The 18,050-nt window shown below is 42.0% G+C and overlaps 1 protein-coding gene and 1 pseudogene across 9 annotated transcripts in view; one reads left to right on the top strand and one right to left on the bottom strand.

The window, feature by feature from the left end:
* Positions 1-18,050, top strand: part of Prdm2 (PR/SET domain 2) — a 101,360-nt gene that overhangs the window by 53,553 nt on the left and 29,757 nt on the right. For 7 of the 9 annotated variants that reach the window (XM_021161466.2, XM_085838706.1, XM_021161468.3 and 4 more), the window contains one exon: positions 13,136-13,246. The exons of 1 other annotated variant lie outside the window; for it this stretch is intronic. In XM_021161466.2, coding sequence (XP_021017125.1) covers positions 13,136-13,246 — 111 coding nt within the window. Of the gene's footprint in view, positions 1-6,543; positions 9,321-9,897; positions 9,955-13,135; positions 13,247-18,050 lie in introns of those variants that run through there. One more of the 9 variants, XM_085838708.1, reaches the window with a different exon arrangement.
* Positions 2,451-2,900, bottom strand: LOC110293589 (large ribosomal subunit protein uL15 pseudogene; annotated as a pseudogene).

Genomic DNA, 18,050 nt, shown 5'->3' on the forward strand with positions numbered 1-18,050 from the left:
CATCTTCAAAAACAAAATCTACTGTAGGATAAGCACAATGAAGAAATGAACTCCAGCACTCCTTTGCAGTTAGTTCAGCCAGGCCTAACAGCACATGCCTATTATCAGATCAGAAATTTACAATCCAGTCTGGACTGCGTGAGAAGTCCATTAAGAGGGAAGGCAAGAAGAGAGAAAATAAAGAGGAAAAAGGGGTGCTGTGCCTGAGTCCAGGAAACTGTTCCTTCCTAACAAGTCCATTCTCCTGCCTTTCCTACAGAATGAGTCAGGCAGCTAGGACGAGACCAGCTTCGTCAGCAAATCAGACCTTTGGAGATGCCACTTCAAAGTAGTGCATTTGTGTTCCAAAAAGCCAAAATGAACCATGAGACACTACCCTTCACAAATATATAATCTGACAAAACAAACAGAAAAACCAGAACACTTACCTACATCCTAAGGCGGGGAAGGAAAGAAGCAACCATCATTACTTCCTTCTACTACAGCCACAAAATGAATTAGAACTCCACTAAATCAGTTTCTAGATTTAATTTTTATATTAGATCCTGTTCAGGGTCCTTAGTCTTTGGCCTAAGTTCATGAACCAGTGCGGCAGTGACAAGGCCTCAGAGTGCTGCAGAGGAGGAGACTGCGCGCATCAGCACTGCCTCCTTGAACTCCTCAGTAAGAGTAAAGCGGGCCAGGGGGTGGACAGGGCAGCAAGGTCCTAAGAGTGTTTCATGACTAATGCTGAGACAATACAAAATAGTCAACAAATCCCACATCAGCAAACATGTCGGCAGAAGTAAGCTGCAAGTATTTTGTAAACTGTTTACTTTTGGATACTCAAAAGAATGAACAACTTAATTTATAAGTTTCCCATTTGCTGTGATCACAATGTATACCTCTAATGAGAAATTGTTTTAAATTCATTATATGCTTATGTCTGTGTGCATAGTGTTTTGTTTGTTTGGAGCACCGGACCTTGGACTCAGATATAGGCTTAGACATGCTGAAGTGCTTTACCATATCGCTGGGCTACTGACCACATCATTACATCCCGACTTGGCCCACTGTAGAGTCTTTATCTTTTTCCTGCTTAAATAATAGAATGTGATAAATGTGAATCTGGAAACTCCGGCTGAGACAGTTGCCCCCCCCTGGAGTTAGGTAGCTGACACCTGACCCTGTGGTAGCCTTGCTTGATTGGCAGCGCAGAGGTAGCTTTGCACTCAATTTCCAAACATCTTAAATATTTCCTTTCTGTTGTTTTCTCCAGAAGTTTGGAGGAAGTGATATTGCTTACAGTGTCAGAAGTAGTGCATGTTAAGCCCCAGTAGAGCGTGAGTGGGAGACTAGAGAACTCTGGGAGCTTTGAACCAGCGAGTGTAGCTGTTTATTATTTCCAACTCTGGTTACCATCTGGAACATTTTTTTTAGTGTTTTGCTATAAAAACCTGTTTAAATATATGCTTTAGGAGATAACAATGAAGCCACATGCCTAAAACCTTTATATAGAATTACTATGGTTACACAAATGTCATGTTACAGATCCTATAGTTGTCCTGACTGCCACATGCTTATCTACCCCATAACAGGTACATCATCTGGACCCCTAGTAGTACTAGGAGTGACATACAGTATTATATCTCTAGAGCCAGAAGTCTTTTATCCTCCAAAACCTCCTAAAATGATTTTTTCCATATTAAATGACTCCTCCCAACTTATATTGCCTCTTACCATGCACTTGGCTACTAAAGCAGCTTCAGTACTAAGCATGCACAGTCTCCCTCACTCCCTAAAATCTCAAGAGTTAACTTTGGTTTAATGTTCCAGATTAAAAATGTAGACAGTCAGGATCTTGGTTTTATTTCCTCCAGTACTCTTTACGTAAAGTTTCATCTTGCCAATAGTTCAAAGGTCACAGCTTTGGTTGTCAAGTGTCTCAGTCAGTGTGCTGTGCTGATGTCCTCTTGCAGGCAGGCATGCTCCTAGGAACAACACCTGGATGCCCTCAGAAAGTGAAGCTGGATGGAGCCACTGCCTCCGCCCCTAAGTTTCCATACTAAGCTGTCCAGTAATAAGTGGCCCAGTCCGTTACAGTGAGCTTACAAAGCCAGGCAACAGCTAGCAATCTGGACAGCAAGGTTTTTCTCAGAACTTTAGATTTTCAGGAAAACCCATCTCGCTTCTGGTCCTGAGGATTTTCATGCTGGGCTGAAAGTAGTGGCCTTCATCAATTCTTTGAACATCAAGACCCATACATAGAGCCCACAGGGATGTAGGAATTTACAATTGTGTGAAGTTGGGCTACCTTTATTATCGCAGACTGAGTGGCTCTATCAAGGGCCCACACCTCACGTCTTCCTAGAATGTTAGGCAGATTCCAAACTTGTAGACAAGGAAGGGTGCAAAGAGCCTACTCAGACCACATGGAAAATGTTAGCATTTAATTAACCTCCAGAGTGGCTTTAAGCCACCAGAACACAGGCACCTCCACACCCTTCATCTTCTCTTCAGCTCTTCTGCTGAGGAGTGTGGCCTTCACGATGACAGGTTGCTCAGGGAGCTTCCCCTGCCCAGAACTCGGTAGTAGCCGATTGCACAACATCAATGATGGGAGCAGCTCCAGTCTTGTTCTTTGCCGCATTGACCAGTGTCTGCTCGCTGACCAACGTCCACAATTCATCCAGGTTGCCTGTTGGGCAGCAGCTCTGGTTCCTCTTCATGTGGTAACGCCTCACACCAACTTTCCCAAAGTAACCTGGATGATATTTGTCAAAGTTGAGTCTGTGGTAATGCACGCCCCCAGCATTTCCATGGCCTTCTGGGTGCTTGTTGTGCTTACCGATGCGGCTGTGGCTGTGGCTGTGGCTCATGTGGCCCCGGAGTTTCCAGGTCTTCCTTAGTCTGGATGGCATGGCAGTGACAGAAAGGAAAGAGGGCATGATCTGGACATTTATGAAGGTTTTTTTTTTTTTTTTTTTTTTTTGGCTTATTGTTATCTCAGACTGGCCTTGAACTTGAAATTCTCCTCCAGCTTCCATCCCCCAGTGTGTGGGGACTAAAGATGTGTACTGTACTGCCACTCTGTCTTCAGAGTACTTCTTCATAGACATTTTAATTATCAGCTGGTGAATGGATGGTTACCTTACATGTTATATACTCAAAGCATACTATAACACTTATTTTGAATTTACAGGAATATAGTTTTAGAGCCAAGACATTTTATGATAAAGCAATGAGACTGTATTAGTGTGGTATATAAAAATTCTCTGGTTTCTGAAATGAGATGGCGTCTTTGCTCACGTGATACTCTGGACCTTTTCAGACGTATGTTACTAGTTTAATGGTGGCTTGACCAAGACCAATTTCACAGTTAATGAGTGAACACTGTTAGTTAAGTAGGGCTTTGTCTCTGCGTTGGTTAAAGGAATAAATATGCTTAAGCTCTGTGTGTGTGTGTGTGTGAGAGAGAGAGAGAGAGAGAGAGAGAGTAAGCACACTATAGTGATAATCTTTACTCCTGTGTTTATAATCCCACCTCTTGGGATACAGTCTTTTGTAGATTTCTTGACATCACGTGCCACAAAAAAATGAAGGCAAACTGGTTTGTTTGCCCGTATTTAGATCTAAGAACAGTATTATGGGCACTGTTTGAAGTTCTAGTACAGTTGACGATTCAGTCTTTGGGCCTTTTGTTGTTTTTACTGACTTCTCAGGTTTAGTTTTCATTTTCTTGCCAGGCTGAGATGTAGAATATGCCTTTCTGGACCTGCTAGCTGTTTGTGTTTTTAATCTGAGATTGTCAGAGCCTCTTTGCCTGAGGGATAGAGTGACTGCTGGCTATAAGATAAAGTCCAAAGTCTAGGAGAAGAATGGGGGTCACTCTGCGCCTCCTCCTTGGGTCCTTTGCTGTGAGGATGTGAGTGCTCACAGGCAGGGGGCAGTGTGGAGTCTATCCATAAACAGACAACTTTGATTTCTCCAATGTGGGACAGTCTCCTGGTATGTTTTCAGAGGCTGTACAATGCAGTTCACAATGGTACCCACACATTCTATATCTAGGAGGATTAGTCTGTCATTAGCTGCAGTTGGTTGACTTTTTTTTTTTCTTTTTAAGGACCCAAAGTGCCATGTGTACTCACCATTAGGAATTTTACCAGTAACGACATGAATTATTCCAGGAAATATCTTCTGCTTGTTACTTAGGTTATGGGAATGTTTAATGATAAGATGGAGGCTAAGTGTCACGTTGCAGTTACCATTGCATCAAAACTGTTGAAGATTTAAAAAAACCTATTCTGTATGCTAAGGTGGTAAATTCATAGTTGCATATATTTGTAATGTGGTGTAGACAGTATTAAACTGTATGTAGCTTACTCTGTTTCTGGTTAAGCTTTGAGGAGACAATGTCTTACACATCTCTTGGGTAATTGTCAAAAGTACAAGTTAAAATAATGACCTAAATATTTTTTTGTTTTGTTTTGTTTTTTATCCTAAGCCAAGCAGAAATGCACATTGCAGGGATCCACAGATTCACTGTTGGCTGCTTCCTTGTTGAATACAAATCTATACTTTGCAAATGAGTGACTTCTTCAAATGGCGTCTGAATGTGTGGGGGGTGGGGGGTACTGCAGATCTCTGTACCTCAAGTGTTGAAGAATGGACTATGTTTGCAGTGAGCAAAAATAGCACAGCCTTAGAATCAGAAGGGCCAGATTGAAAAACCAGAAAATAAAAAGAAGGCCAAATTGACTCCTTGTTTTAGTAACAATGTTGCTTTTCGTGTTCTTGCCTTTTAGTGTAAGCCTCTGTGAGCTGGGGTAAGATAGATGAGCAGGTTGTGGTGGCTCCTGCCACCTGAGCCAGCCTAGGACCGAAAGTGAGAGCTTTTGCCTCACAATAGCAGAATGAGGATGGCTCCTCCCTTGCTGCTCGCTGTGCATCTCCTGATCCTTGGCTTATTCCACAGTAATGGAGGAAGCAGCACAATTCTGTACTGACTGTCAGTGCTTGGGTTTACCAGCACGCATCTAACAAGTCAAGTTTCAACATTTTCTAACATGCTCTTTAGAAATCGACAGTTTTGCTTTTGAGATACAGACGTAACTATTAGGTTTAACTATGTAAGAGTTAGTCTTACCTGCAGTCCTACTTGTAGTCTGCCTGGTTGTACTTGTTACCTTAACTTGCTCACCTGTGCTGCTGGGGCGTGGGCAGATGACCTGTGACATTTGATGTATGTGTCGAACATCTGCTCATCATTGGCTTGTTGGGATGAAGGCTTGTCTTCTTTGGTCTACCCTGTGTAGTTCACAGCACTCCTGACTGCCGTGCCTTTTAACCAGGTTTTATGTGTTTGACATTTTGAATGAAGTTTATATACATTTTCTCAGAAATCATTAGTCTTAAAAGTAACTGAATACATTTCAGATTTTTTTTGTACTCAAATGTGAAGAACCACTTTCTTAGAAGTGACTGTTGAATCTAGCTTTGAGGGAAGCAAAGGGATTTGACAGTTCTGAGAAGTTAGAGACTACACAGGTGTGCTTCTGTGGAGTGGGCACTGTGCTTGTGTGCACTTACAGCCGCTTTCCAATAAGAGGAGGCCCAGACCTTAGTGTGGACTACAAAATGTGCTCATGCCCAGCATGACTAACATGTTTATTCCATAGTAATGGAGGAACTTGGGAGAGAGGCCTTAGGTTTTACCTGGATTTCAAAGGTGTCCAGGGTGTCCTTCCCTGAAGAGTAAAAACTACTAATGTGAACCTCAATGTGTTTAATTTAAAAACAAAACAAAGAACTTAACTTGGGGACCAAAGAGGCACAAAAAAGTGTTTACCTCCAAGCCTGATGACTTTAGTTCCATCTGTGGATGCACGTGGTGGTACGAGAACACCAACTCTTGAAAGTTGTCCTCTGGGGGGGGGGGAGGGTATGGGGGACTTGTGGGATAGCATTGGAAATGTAATTGAGGAAAATACGTAATTTAAAAAAAAAAAAAAGAAAGTTGTCCTCTCATGTCCACACGGACTTGAGTACACACACACACATTGCACACATTAAAATAAATGTAAAACGGATGTTCAAGTTAGAGCAAAGCAGGTTGAAAGTAATAAGAAAAGAATAATAATAAGAAAGTATTAAGAGTAATAAAGTCTGTAAGAATAGATAGTACTTGTATCTTATACTTGTAAAAGTAGACTGCACTTGTATCTTATACTGCTAAAGCATTGGCCTGCACTGCTAGAGTGTTTATGGGTATTGGGAATACTTTTTCTTTCCTGCCTCATTAGACTCACACATATCCATAATCACCTCTGTTCCTGTTGAGTGTCAACCTAAGGACCAACACAAACGGCTGACGTAGAGATTTACCAGAGGGTGCACATGAAGGGACATAGGCCGACAACTTAGATTTCTAAGGGCGGAGGATTCCAGAGTTTTTTGAGTAGAATCTGATGGGTACTCCTTATAGATGATTCTTTTTATTCTTTTGTTTTTTTCGAGACAGTTTTTTTTTTTTTTTTTTTTTCTGTCTAGCCCTGGCTGTTCTGGAACTCACTCTGTAGAGCAAACTGGCCTCAGAAATCTGCCTGCCTCTGCCGCTGGACCACCAGCCTGTACCCAGGTGGTTCCTGTTTGCTTGCAATGAATGGGGTCAGCTCTTATTTCTCTCATCATGGCCCAAGAGCTGTGGTGCAGTACGTCCATTCGGGTTTGCAGGTTATTTTTTCTGAAGACCTTTTGATTAAGTGTGCCCCCTTGATTTAGCACAGTTCTTAAAGAGAAGGATGTATGACCTTGTACATGGAACATCTACTGGGAACAGGTAAAATGAGGGCCTGGGTTGAGAATGACAGAGACCCTTTCCCTCAACCATGAGCACTGGCCTCAGAGGCCCCTGTGTTCTAAACCTGGTTCTGGCAAGCCTTCATCCTAGTCTTCCTCCCACCCTTAGGGTCAACACTCTTGTTTATCCTCCTGAATTGGTAGAATAAGAAGAAGCATCTATCTATGTGTGATTGTGTGGAAGTGGGGGAGCCTGAAGTCTCACACAGGCTCTGCAGCTCCCTGGAAGGAGCAGGCACATTAGAAATTTACACAGCAAAGCTGCAGAGCTTAGGCATTTGGAGGTTGTTGGAGAGATCTGTTTAATATGTGGAACAAAGTTAAAGTCATGAAGGTTTTATTTTGATAATGTGCCTCAGTGATTACAGACAGCTCTTAGTGACCCTAGCTGTAGAAAAAGAGGTGTGATTGTTCTGAAGGAGCTTACCAGTTTTTTGCTCTCAGGTAAATTAGAAGTTAAGTTTAAAAAAAAAATTCTGAGAAGTGTGTAGCATGTTTCTTTCATTTCTATGACATGAAAAGCGAGTCCCAGCCTCTTAGCAGTGTCAAGCTAGTAGACTGACAGGGCCTCTTCCCTGGGAGCTACTTGTGACCTTGTTCCAGGGACATAGTGCTGTTTGATGACCTTTACAGAAGTCCTTCTGGGCACCATGTCTCAGACACTGGGCCCCATCAGTCCTGTCATCTCCGCTTCCTGAGTCTCCCTCCAGTGGCTTTTGGTGACCTACAAGTATACAGATATAGAAAATTGGCTGGAATTCTTTGTGAAGAACTTAGTTTCATACGTGTTCCCAGCTTTTCTGCTGTCTGTATACCCACTGTAGACCATTCAGTTACCTCCAGTGGAAGACAGTGCTGACATTGTTTTCCCTCCTGCCCACTACTCTCTAACATAACTGGCTCCTTAAGGTACTGATGGTGCCATTACCTGTCTATTCTTCTACCTTGTTAACATGATCAGAGGTGGCTTTACTTTTAACAGTCCACCCGAGCTAGTATTTAGTACTTATTCCCAGTTAAACTTCTCATCTGGTTTTCAGAACCCAAGTTTGTATCTTAGCTATATTTCCTGAGTGCTGCTCATCAGCCGACGTTGCCGTACAGAAATGTGGGGAAAAGTGTATAATGAGCTTAAGTGATTTAATGAATTGCTCACACTTTGCCTGAGATATAGAAGGATTCATTGTGTCTCATTTTTAAGAGTGAAATTAGAACCTGAAAAATGTCATAAACAGGACTCTTGGAACACAAAGGATGAAGGGGAGAATTGGATGAGAATTGAAGTTCCAGGATGGTACTGACTTGATGTGCTGTGACTTGGGGCAGTTCACACAATAATGTGAAGTTGAAAGCTGTGTTTGAGGTTAGGGGAGCTGGGATAGTCTTCCAAGTTCCTCATGGTGCTGGTTCTCACCTTTGACTAAACAGCTCTCCCACACCTATTACCTTCTGTGTGCTCACTGAGCCTTTGTGCCTCTCTCTCATCCTAGCTCTGTGTGTTTGTGGAAGTCTTTCTGTAGCCTACTAGGGAAGCATACTTCCAATTGTCAGATTTCCCCTGAGGGACAGGAAGAAAGAGAGACCTTGCAGAAGCTGGAGATAGTGGATGGTAATGCTGTGAGATTAGGAAGAGGGATTCTAGGGATGGAAGATACTTCTATCCCATTGTCAGTGGAAGAATACAAGACAAAAGAAACAGAAGGAACATTCAACTTGAAATTATGACCTTTGTGGTAATCACGGGAAATGGACTTTGCTAGAGTGGTGGCAACAGAAGTTGAGTTGCTGAGAAGTTGGTCTGGCTGAATGGCGAGGACTAGAGGCAGTGGACAGCCCAAGTTGATGGCCTCTGCTGATACTGTTGGTCTGCCACTCAGACCTTCAGTGACCTTTCATGGTGAAGCGTACAGTCTCACAATAATCCTGGTTAACTGTTTGTATCCAAGGATGGGGACAGTATGAGCTCCAAAGAAAGATCCATGGGCCTGGCTTTTGTGCTGCCCTAATTCTGTTGATACTGAAGAGATGGCTAACTCCTCAGTGAGGAGGCAACACACAAGGAGAGTTCTATGGATTTCTAAAATTAGTTCAGTTAAATGATCATATGCAGGAACTTCACTGTTGTGCTGAATTTTTAATGTCGCTTGAGCAAACCTGGAATTTTGCATTTTCTTTGCTGCCTGAACATTTTTAAGTGAAACATTATTCTCTAGTATTTCCTGTTGTTTGTCTAGTTTATTCAAATAGTAGAGCATAGTCCAGATCTGGGTTAAATTATTAATGTGCTGCCTTAAGCAATTTTGATTTTGCAACTCCCACCTTGGGCACTAGCAGTATAAGGCTGTCCATTGTCTAGAGAGCAGCCATTTCAGCTGTTGAGTGTCTTTATAGGGCAGCTGTTTGATTAGAAACGCCTGTTTCCTTGCTGAATCATATTTGTTTGGAGCAGAGATCTGTGCTGTTGACTGAGTTTTTGATGTAAGGTAAAATGAAAATGGAAGAGTGCTTCCTTCCAACTTGACTGGCATCCTTATGCTGAGTGTGTAGAAGTCTTAATGTATCTGCTTCGTGTACCAGGTTATTAACGGGTGCCAAGAGTCGGGTGTGCTGACTGAGGCATGAGGAGATGGCTGCAGGAGAAGGAGCACTTTGAGCAGTATTATCTTCATTAATTATGGTGCTAGAGCTATAGTTGTGAGACCTGGGTAGACACCTCTCATCTCTGATCTGTGGGTCTTTATTTCAGGCATGGGTTGGTACTTTAAGGTCTTCTAGAAGAATGGTTTGTAGGTAGTGTGAGCGTCATGTCTTATAACATAGGCATGGTATAAACGTGACAGTGAGCCTAGTACATGGATCTTAACTTCAGCAACTAAGAACATAGGCGTGGCCTGTGTTTGGATATAGAAGAGACTTGATGCAGTAGATAATTGCTCTGTCTTGGTTTTTCTTCATCTTTATGTGCACATTTCTTCCTCTACACACGCTATGTCTCATGCTGCTCTTTGTCATTTCCATTTCACTCCCCTCATGTTTCATTCCTGTATCTTTCTTGTCTAGACCAAGTGGAGCAGCCAGCTGGCAGTAGCGCCATGTAGGACCCTGCAGGAACCCCTGGTAAGTGCACTTGTGTACTTGCCAGCCACCCAGTGGCACCTCTTGCCTCTAAGATAGAAGCTACAAGTCCCCTTTCCCTTTAGAAAAGTCCTGGTAGACAATATTGTTTTCTCTTTTAATGTAGCAGACTGAAACCAAGTACCTGGAAAGAACTTTACTGTTTAAGGAAATGTGTCCAACAGTACTGGTGTGGTACCAGGCACTCAAATCAGTTGGAGCAGGGTTTAATTTGTTCTTTGTCACAGATGTGTTTGTTCCTCTGTTTGTTGTCTGAGCCTCCAGTTTCGTCCACAAAATAGCACTCTGATGGGACAGACAGGTGTTTTTTGTTTTTTTGTTTCTTTTTGGTAGTTCTATCATCTCCAATCAGAGGGCTTCAAAAGTATCTTGATAAATGGTTCTGATTGAGAAAATTTTGATGTCATAGCTCCGTGATAATTTTGCTAGATTTCTTTTGCCACATAAATCCATTGTTGTCCCTAAGTTACTTTGGTGGTTTCATTTCTTCATCTTTAGAAATTTTATATTGGTGTTATTTTAGTTTTTAGCATGATTTTTAATAAATCTGTAGACTGTAGAGCCACATATGTCTGGAGTAACCTCAAGTATAGTAAGTACATTAGTCTAGTGCTCTGATATTTGAGAGATCTCCCCACAGAGAGTGCACTGCGGAGACTTTGCTGTGTTTTCAATTTGAGGCTGTCACACACGGGCCGTGGAAGCATCGCTGCTGGAGTTTGGGTAGAGCACCCTTCCCTCTGCAGTATGCTGTGAAACAAACTCTGGTGAATCAGCAATCCCCACAACAGACACTTGTGTGACCAAGAGTGTCATTTATGTTCTGCTTGAGAAACCAGGCTGGTTAGCTCTCTGTTTCTAACTCTTGTTAGTCCTCTGAGAAAGGCACAGGAGGTGGGTACTCATCCTGATGCCTATCTTGATATGGTCTGTCCTCACAATGGATTGCATTTCCATGGTGGCTGTGGCTTTACAGTGAATACCTGGGGAGTAGTAAACTCCTGTTGCTGAGGAGTTCAGAGGGGGACATGTGGCACGGACTAGCTATAGTAAGGGTGTTTGTTTTGTTTTAAGATACGGAATACGGTATAACATAGCATTTGCCTTTCACATGCTTAAGCAGCTACATTTTGAGTTCATCATGTTACTTGTTTAATTATAATAATATCCTCGCCAGAGTATTTTGGTCAACAAATTGACACCTGTTTCTATTAAATTTTACAATGTGCTTTATTTTTAATGTATCTGAAGCTTATTGCAGAGGGCATGTTTAGATTATAATTTTCCATTTAAAAACCTGTAAACAGTTATAGTAAATCTTTCTTGGTCTGTGTGAGGATGTGAGGTTGTACTGATTACACGAAGCACTGGTAGTTAGAAAAAGATGTGCTTTTGATTGGGGGCGGGGGCTGGGGGAAAGGATCTCTCTTCAACTTTTGAGTGGAATATCTGAGGGTTCTGCTGCTGGCCTTGTGACACTCAGCAGTTCGGTTGCACTAGATCAGCAGATTGTCATTTGTGTTTTTGTTTGTGGTTAGCATGTGTTTTGTTTGGAGTTACTAATCTCATTCAGACTGAGCATCACACACACAGAAAGGGTATAGACATAGACAGGAAGGGAGAGAATTAGATTCTGTTCAACACATATCCTTCAGGAGCTTGAGCCAGCAATTACCAGGCTCACATTAAACAGGAGGAAGTTGACAGGAGAGTGTGAAGAGCTACTGTGGAAGGTGCCTGTGTATCTATCTGCCTTGTGTAGTACCAGTTAGGATGAGTCTTCACCTGGAGATAGGATCGTTCATTCATTGCCATGCCCTCTGCTTCATATCAGAGTAGATGAGCTTTTGGTCATGTGTGCACTTGTGTTCCTAAGGTGCATGTGGAAAGGAACATGTGACCATACTGTTGGGAACTTCTAAACATATTGTTGACACCACACACACACACACACACACACACACACACTCCCAAAGGAAACAGAACACACCAAGCCTGTTTTCTTATTAGCTAAAGAATTGGGCACTTTAAAATGATATCTAAGGACTTCCCCTTAAAAGACTAACAAATTGTTTTCTTGTTATGTCTGTTAGATATTTTTCAGAATCCTTTAAACTAGTACTTTCTATTATGGTTGATTTCTATACTTTTAATCTAATGATCTTTTCAATTATGCCATTTTTGTGTTTCGACATTAAAGCTATCTGTTGTCTTCATTTTAGCTGATAGTATATCTCTCATGATCATCTACTATTCAGACTATGTAGAATTTGATTTCTCGGTGTTCCATAGTCATGAGTAGTGTCTTTCCTGTCTTTGGATAAGGTAACGGTTATGGAGGAGGCAGAAGTCTTGTTCAGGAAAAGCAGGGAAGCTTGTCCTAGGGATATCTAGGAGTGGAGGTGGCTTGGGTGTGAGGAGAATAGTGCCAGAAGAGAAGGAAGTGCTTGGGAAGGGACTTGAGACTCATCTGGATCTGGTAACCTTGGTTACCAGTTTGGGACCACTACTGCAATATATTGTGTTCCTTTGGGGCTTCAGTTCTTTGTTGTAGCTTCTCAGGAGAGGTCATGGTTTAATTTAACTTTCTATAGTTTGGGATCATTTGAGTGTAGTTACTATTTTCTGAACTTTGTGTGTCTCCATGTTGTTAATGCAATAAGGGCCATGTTTGTGATTTCTCTGCATTTGAGAGAGACCATATTTATCCCTATAATGTAGTGTAATGCCTACTTTCAATGTTGAAGTTGTAGTCCCGGATTATCCTATCTTAACCAATAAAATGTTTTAAATTGTGACATATTGTTTCTCTCTGATAGGTATTTTTCCATATTATTTATATGATTTCAAATTTTGTTGATTCTAGAGTTTTTTTATATTAGTATTATTAACTTTTTTGAGAATACATTGTTCATTAATTTGATAGCTATTATGCTGTGAAACTAAGGACCAGACATCTAAAAATGCAGGACTTACGAGCTTTGTTTGTTTGTTTTTTTTTTTTTCCTGACAGATTTGATGATATTTTTAGCCATATCCATTCTTTTCTTTGGAAATCAAAATGATAATTGCCTACAAATACAGTCTACTTTGCTTGGGTTAATTGTCTCAAGGACCAGAGTATCATGAATGAATGAGTAAATAAATATATGCTGTGTTTCAGGGAAGAAGAAATCACAGGAGAATAAAAACAAAGGCGTCAGAACCCAGGCTGTAGCGCGGAAGGCGAGCGAGCTGGACTCCACCTCTGCAAACATGAGGGGCTCTGCAGAAGGTCAGTGCTGGCCATGCTTGCTGAGCACACGTATTTACTGTAGTAAGCTGAACTTTCCAAAACCTACTTCTTCTTCAGAATGAAATTATTCTCCCCTTAAAATGGAATAAAACATGCAACAAGGTTATATTCATAAAGAGAAACAGGCAGAGTGACTCCCTGCATGAGAGAGGCAGAGGCAGGTGGGTCTGAGTCCAAGACCAGCCAGGCCTCTATAGTGAGACTGACTACACATTTTTTCTAGATAGACAGGCAGACATATGTTGACTGTTTTAAAAACAAAGAGGACTGGTAGGTTACTAGCAGTGTGGCATTCTGACCTGCTCAGTGAGTGTAGGGCTGTATTTACTTAGGGAAACAATTTGTCTGTGATACAACTGTGGTTTATCTGTATTAGTGTGTGTATCGTCAGTTAAACATTTACTTACAAATATCAGACATTTTTGATACTGTATAGCAGAATGAATAATGTTTCTACTTTGTGCCAGAATTTTAAAATTGTACGTTATTTTATGTTTCTTTCCACAAGTTCTCTTTTTACCTGATAATGCCTCTGAACGTTGATATTCTAGAACTTTCATGATGTGAGAGTTTACAGAGAAGCAGTTTGAAAGTTAAATCACTCACCTTACTCTGCTCAGCATAGCTGAGTCTCCATATTTGGGACGTCTGTGTGCCTCAGACGAATTTACACAGAGACAGGATCGTGTTTGGGTTGTTGATTGTGACACAGACAGGCAGATTTCAGAATATAGACTTGTGAATCTTGAAAACAGAAACAAAAAAACCAAACACTGTGTGTGTGTGAGCAGTGGAGAGGTCAGTATTTTGAATACCTTTTATGGCCATTTAATTTGCCCTGTTTGTGATGACATCAAAAAATCACAGGTTTTATGCCCTTTTGAGAATCAAGAATGGATGGGTTCATTGTGAGTGATGTGTACATGGCCTTTAGTGTGGCTGAGGGAGTCAGGTAGAAGGTCAGTGTGATTTTTTTTTTTTTTTAAACAGGATTTAACTGGAAGGAGGGCAGCCACTCCCCTTTCATCCCCAAACCTTCGTTCTCGCTTGACATGGTGTAGGAAGTGAGACAAGTATGTTTCTTAGTTTTAAGTCTAACTTTTGCCTCCTGAGAGCAGCAAATTTGATAAGACATTTGTTTGAGCAATACAAAAAGATGCAAAACAATTTTTATTTAAAAGTGGACTCTGGGGCTGGAGAGATGGCTCAGCGGTTAAGAGCACCGTCTGTTCTTCTGAAGGTCCCGAGTTCAAATCTCAGCAACCACATAGTGGCTCACAACCACCATGATGAGATCTGATGCCCTCTTCTGGGGTGTCTGAAGACAGCTACACTGTATTTACATATAATAAATAAATCTTTTTTAAAAAAAGGTAGACTTTGAAGGTGAGCACTGATTAGCACACGCCTTTAATCCCAGCACTTGGGAGATAGCGGCTAGCCTGGTCTACTGAGCTAGTTCCAGGACAGCCAGGGCCACACACACACACAAACCCTGTCTTGAGACACAAAAAACAAACAACAACAACAAAAAATAGAGTTTGAAATTTTAAGAGATCTCTTTAATAACTCAAGAGTTCTGCATTTTTTTTTTGCTCTACCGTAATGAAAAAGTTATTTGATGCTCGGGCCCAGTGTTTGGCACTTATGGGTTGCTCTGCCTAATGTAGCTGATGACCGGAGGTCTCCCAGCCCTGTGTCTGAAAGCCCAAGAAAGTAGGCAGTGCTTTGGGGCCTGACTTGTTAGTAAGGTTGTACACGTTAAGCTCCTATTACTTACTTTAGACCAGTGGTTCTTAACCTGTGGTCACATATCCCCCTTGGGGATCGCGTGTTAGATATCCTGTTTATCAGATATTTATATTACTGTTCATAACAGTAGCAAATTTATAGTTATGAAGTAGCAACAAAATAGTCTTATGGTTAGGAGTCACCATAACATGAAGAAATGTATTAAACAGCCACACCATTAGGCAGGTTGAGAACCATTGAGATAGTTTCAAATCAGATTGATCACCAATTGTAGGGAACAGCTTTTAAAACTAAGGAAACCACAGATTATCACAGAAAACAAATTCTAGAAAGACATTTTGAGCTAGCATATTTCTGTTATCCTATGTTGACTTTTTTTGTCCAGTGTTGGGTGTCTGTTGAAAATGTGTCTGAGAGCACATTTGAAATGTGCTATTATTGCCATTGACTGCTGTCCTGGCTTATTGAAAGCACATAGAAAGTATCAAGTGTGTCCAAGGGAGAACAGTTTGATTTTTATTTAGAAACAGAGGCTAACTGCTAATGAAGTAGCCGCAGATGGTAGAAGCAGGGCCCTCATTCTAGGAAACAGCAAGAGGGCTGAGGTCTGGGTGTTTAAGTGAGCTTATGTTCCTAACTCGTGTTTGTAGAGACTGTAGCATTTGGCCACTCTGTAGCATCTCCTCCCTCCACTGTCCCTGTCTGTGGACAGCCTGTTGTATTCTGACAGTTGAGCCACTCTTTTATGCCTTTGTCTCATGGAGTATTGTCCAACAGCACCGCGCTCTCCTTGGTCTCAGTATTCAAGCCTTTTTCTCAATCTCTTAATCTACCGCGTAGTTCAAGTGTCCTGGATGACTCTGCTGTATTCAGATGCCGTCCTGGATGCTCTTTATCCCACATTTTGATTACCCCCTTTTGCCTTTTTCTTTCTCCTTGATGTTTATTACCTTTGGGTTTAACCTGTATAGCACACTTCACACTACGCTTACTTCCACAAATATGGCCATAAGTTTATTATAGGACTATTGCTTGCTTGCTGTATGTAGCTTCTGCCAAAGTAAAACTGAGCTTTGTAATAACTTTATCCTGCTGTAAACTTAGGACGTATGTGTGGGAGGTAGGGAGAAGGGTCCTGGCAGTCTAGTGTAACCTGTGCTATCTTCTGTGCATGCTCCATGGGGCTCTGTCGGAAAACTTGAGTTGGCCCATTTACTAGGCCTAGAAAAACTATAGCTCTGTTGCCTCTTTTGCAGAGCTTTCTGAACTCTTAGGACTATGGAAGATGGAGCTGAATTCAATAGCATAGCAGGTGGTCCATCTTCTAGGGCTGGTGACATTGTCGCCCACTCCACCAGCATTCACCTTGCATCTTCTTACATCTCTGATCTGGAGGAGTCTTCTGGTCTCTGTTCTCTTCCATCCACAAGCCCATTCTCTTCCTTTATAGAGAACCATGAAAGAGCTGCTACTATTCCTTCTATTTCCTTCCTTCCCTCTGAGTTTGTCATCACTGTGCTGCTGTGGCTGTTGTCTTGGTCACTAGACCTCCCTGTTGACAAATGGAGCACACCCTTTATTTATCCAGCATCCTGAAGCTCTGGACTGAACAAACCATTCCTTCCTTGTGACTTGTTTCTTGGCCATTCCTCATTCTTAAGTTCTAGTTTGTGTTCTGTTGCTATGATAAAACAGTGACCAAGAACAACTCTGGGAAAGAACTGGTTTATTTGGTTTGTGAGTTATGGTCCATTATTGAGGGAAGACGAGGAAGGGCCTGAAGCGGTGACTATGGAGGAGCACTGCTGTGTTGGCTTGCTTCAGAGCTGATAGTCTGCTACCTTACTTACATAGCCTGGGACCAAGTGCCCAATGGTTGCATCGCCCACAGTGAGCTGGACCCTCCAACATCAACCACCAGTCAGGAAAATACCCACAGACAGGCCTATAGGCTGATGTTATAGAGGCACTTCCCCAGCTGAGATTCCCACTTCCCATGTAAGGCAAGCTATCAAAGATGGTTAGCCTCTCAGCGTCTGGGATATAATCCTTCCTTGTCTGTCCACTTTCTAGGTAGTGTGCAGTTCATTGTTCATGAACTCTCTCTCCTGAGGCAGGTACTGCAGCCTCTGTGTTGACATAAGATCTTATGAAATTCTACTCACTCTCCTCACTCACTGAGACACATATTACCATACTTTAAATTTCAGCTCATCCTAAGTAATTTCTTTCTGCCCCATGTGTTTATAGTCATCCTGTTCCTCCTGCAGTCTTTGGTTTGGTAAGCAGGGTTATTGCAGTTTCTTGCAGTCCGCTTTGGCTTCTCATCACACCTAGTCAGCAAGCACATTTTGTTAGCTTCATTTCCAAAATACAAGTTCTCAGGATCTGATTACTTCTACCAACTTCCCTAGCCTACTACCTGCATCTGTCCTGGAGCAGGGAGCTCTTGTTGCCCACCTCCTTCCCTTCTTCCCAGTGGGGCTGGTTGACTTCTCTGTTAGAACTCCTTTTTGACTCAGGGCAGTGAGCAGCTTCTCATGGTATCTTATCCTCAGCACTGGCTCACCCTAGTCTCATCTCCTGGCCTTTTCCAACTCTTCTCTACAGCCTTCCTGACTTTGAACCTGCTTAGTGTCATCTTGACTCAGAGATAGCTCATGGTATTTTATTTGCTGCTTCCTCTGCCCAAGGCATTTTGTCTACCAGATGATTGCATAACTTTTTTTTTTTAAGATTTATTTATCTTTTATTTATTATGAGCACACTGCAGCTGTCCTCAGACACACACTAGAAGAGGGCATCAGATCCCATTACAGATGGTTGTGAGCCACCATGTGGTTGCTGGAAATTGAACTCAAGACCTCTGGAAGAGCTGTCAGTGCTCTTAAGCCATCTCTCCAGCTCCTGCATGGCTTTTTCTTTCTTTCTTTCTTTTTTTTTTTTTTAATGTCTCTGATCAGCTGTGGCCTCATCAGCAAGCCCTCTCTGGCCTGTCTAATTCAGGGGGATGAACATAGACGAGTGATTG

The sequence above is a fragment of the Mus caroli genome, unplaced genomic scaffold, assembly GCF_978045245.1.
Source record: "Mus caroli unplaced genomic scaffold, Mus_caroli_1 scaffold_6, whole genome shotgun sequence".
Classification (NCBI taxonomy): Eukaryota; Metazoa; Chordata; class Mammalia; order Rodentia; family Muridae; genus Mus; species Mus caroli.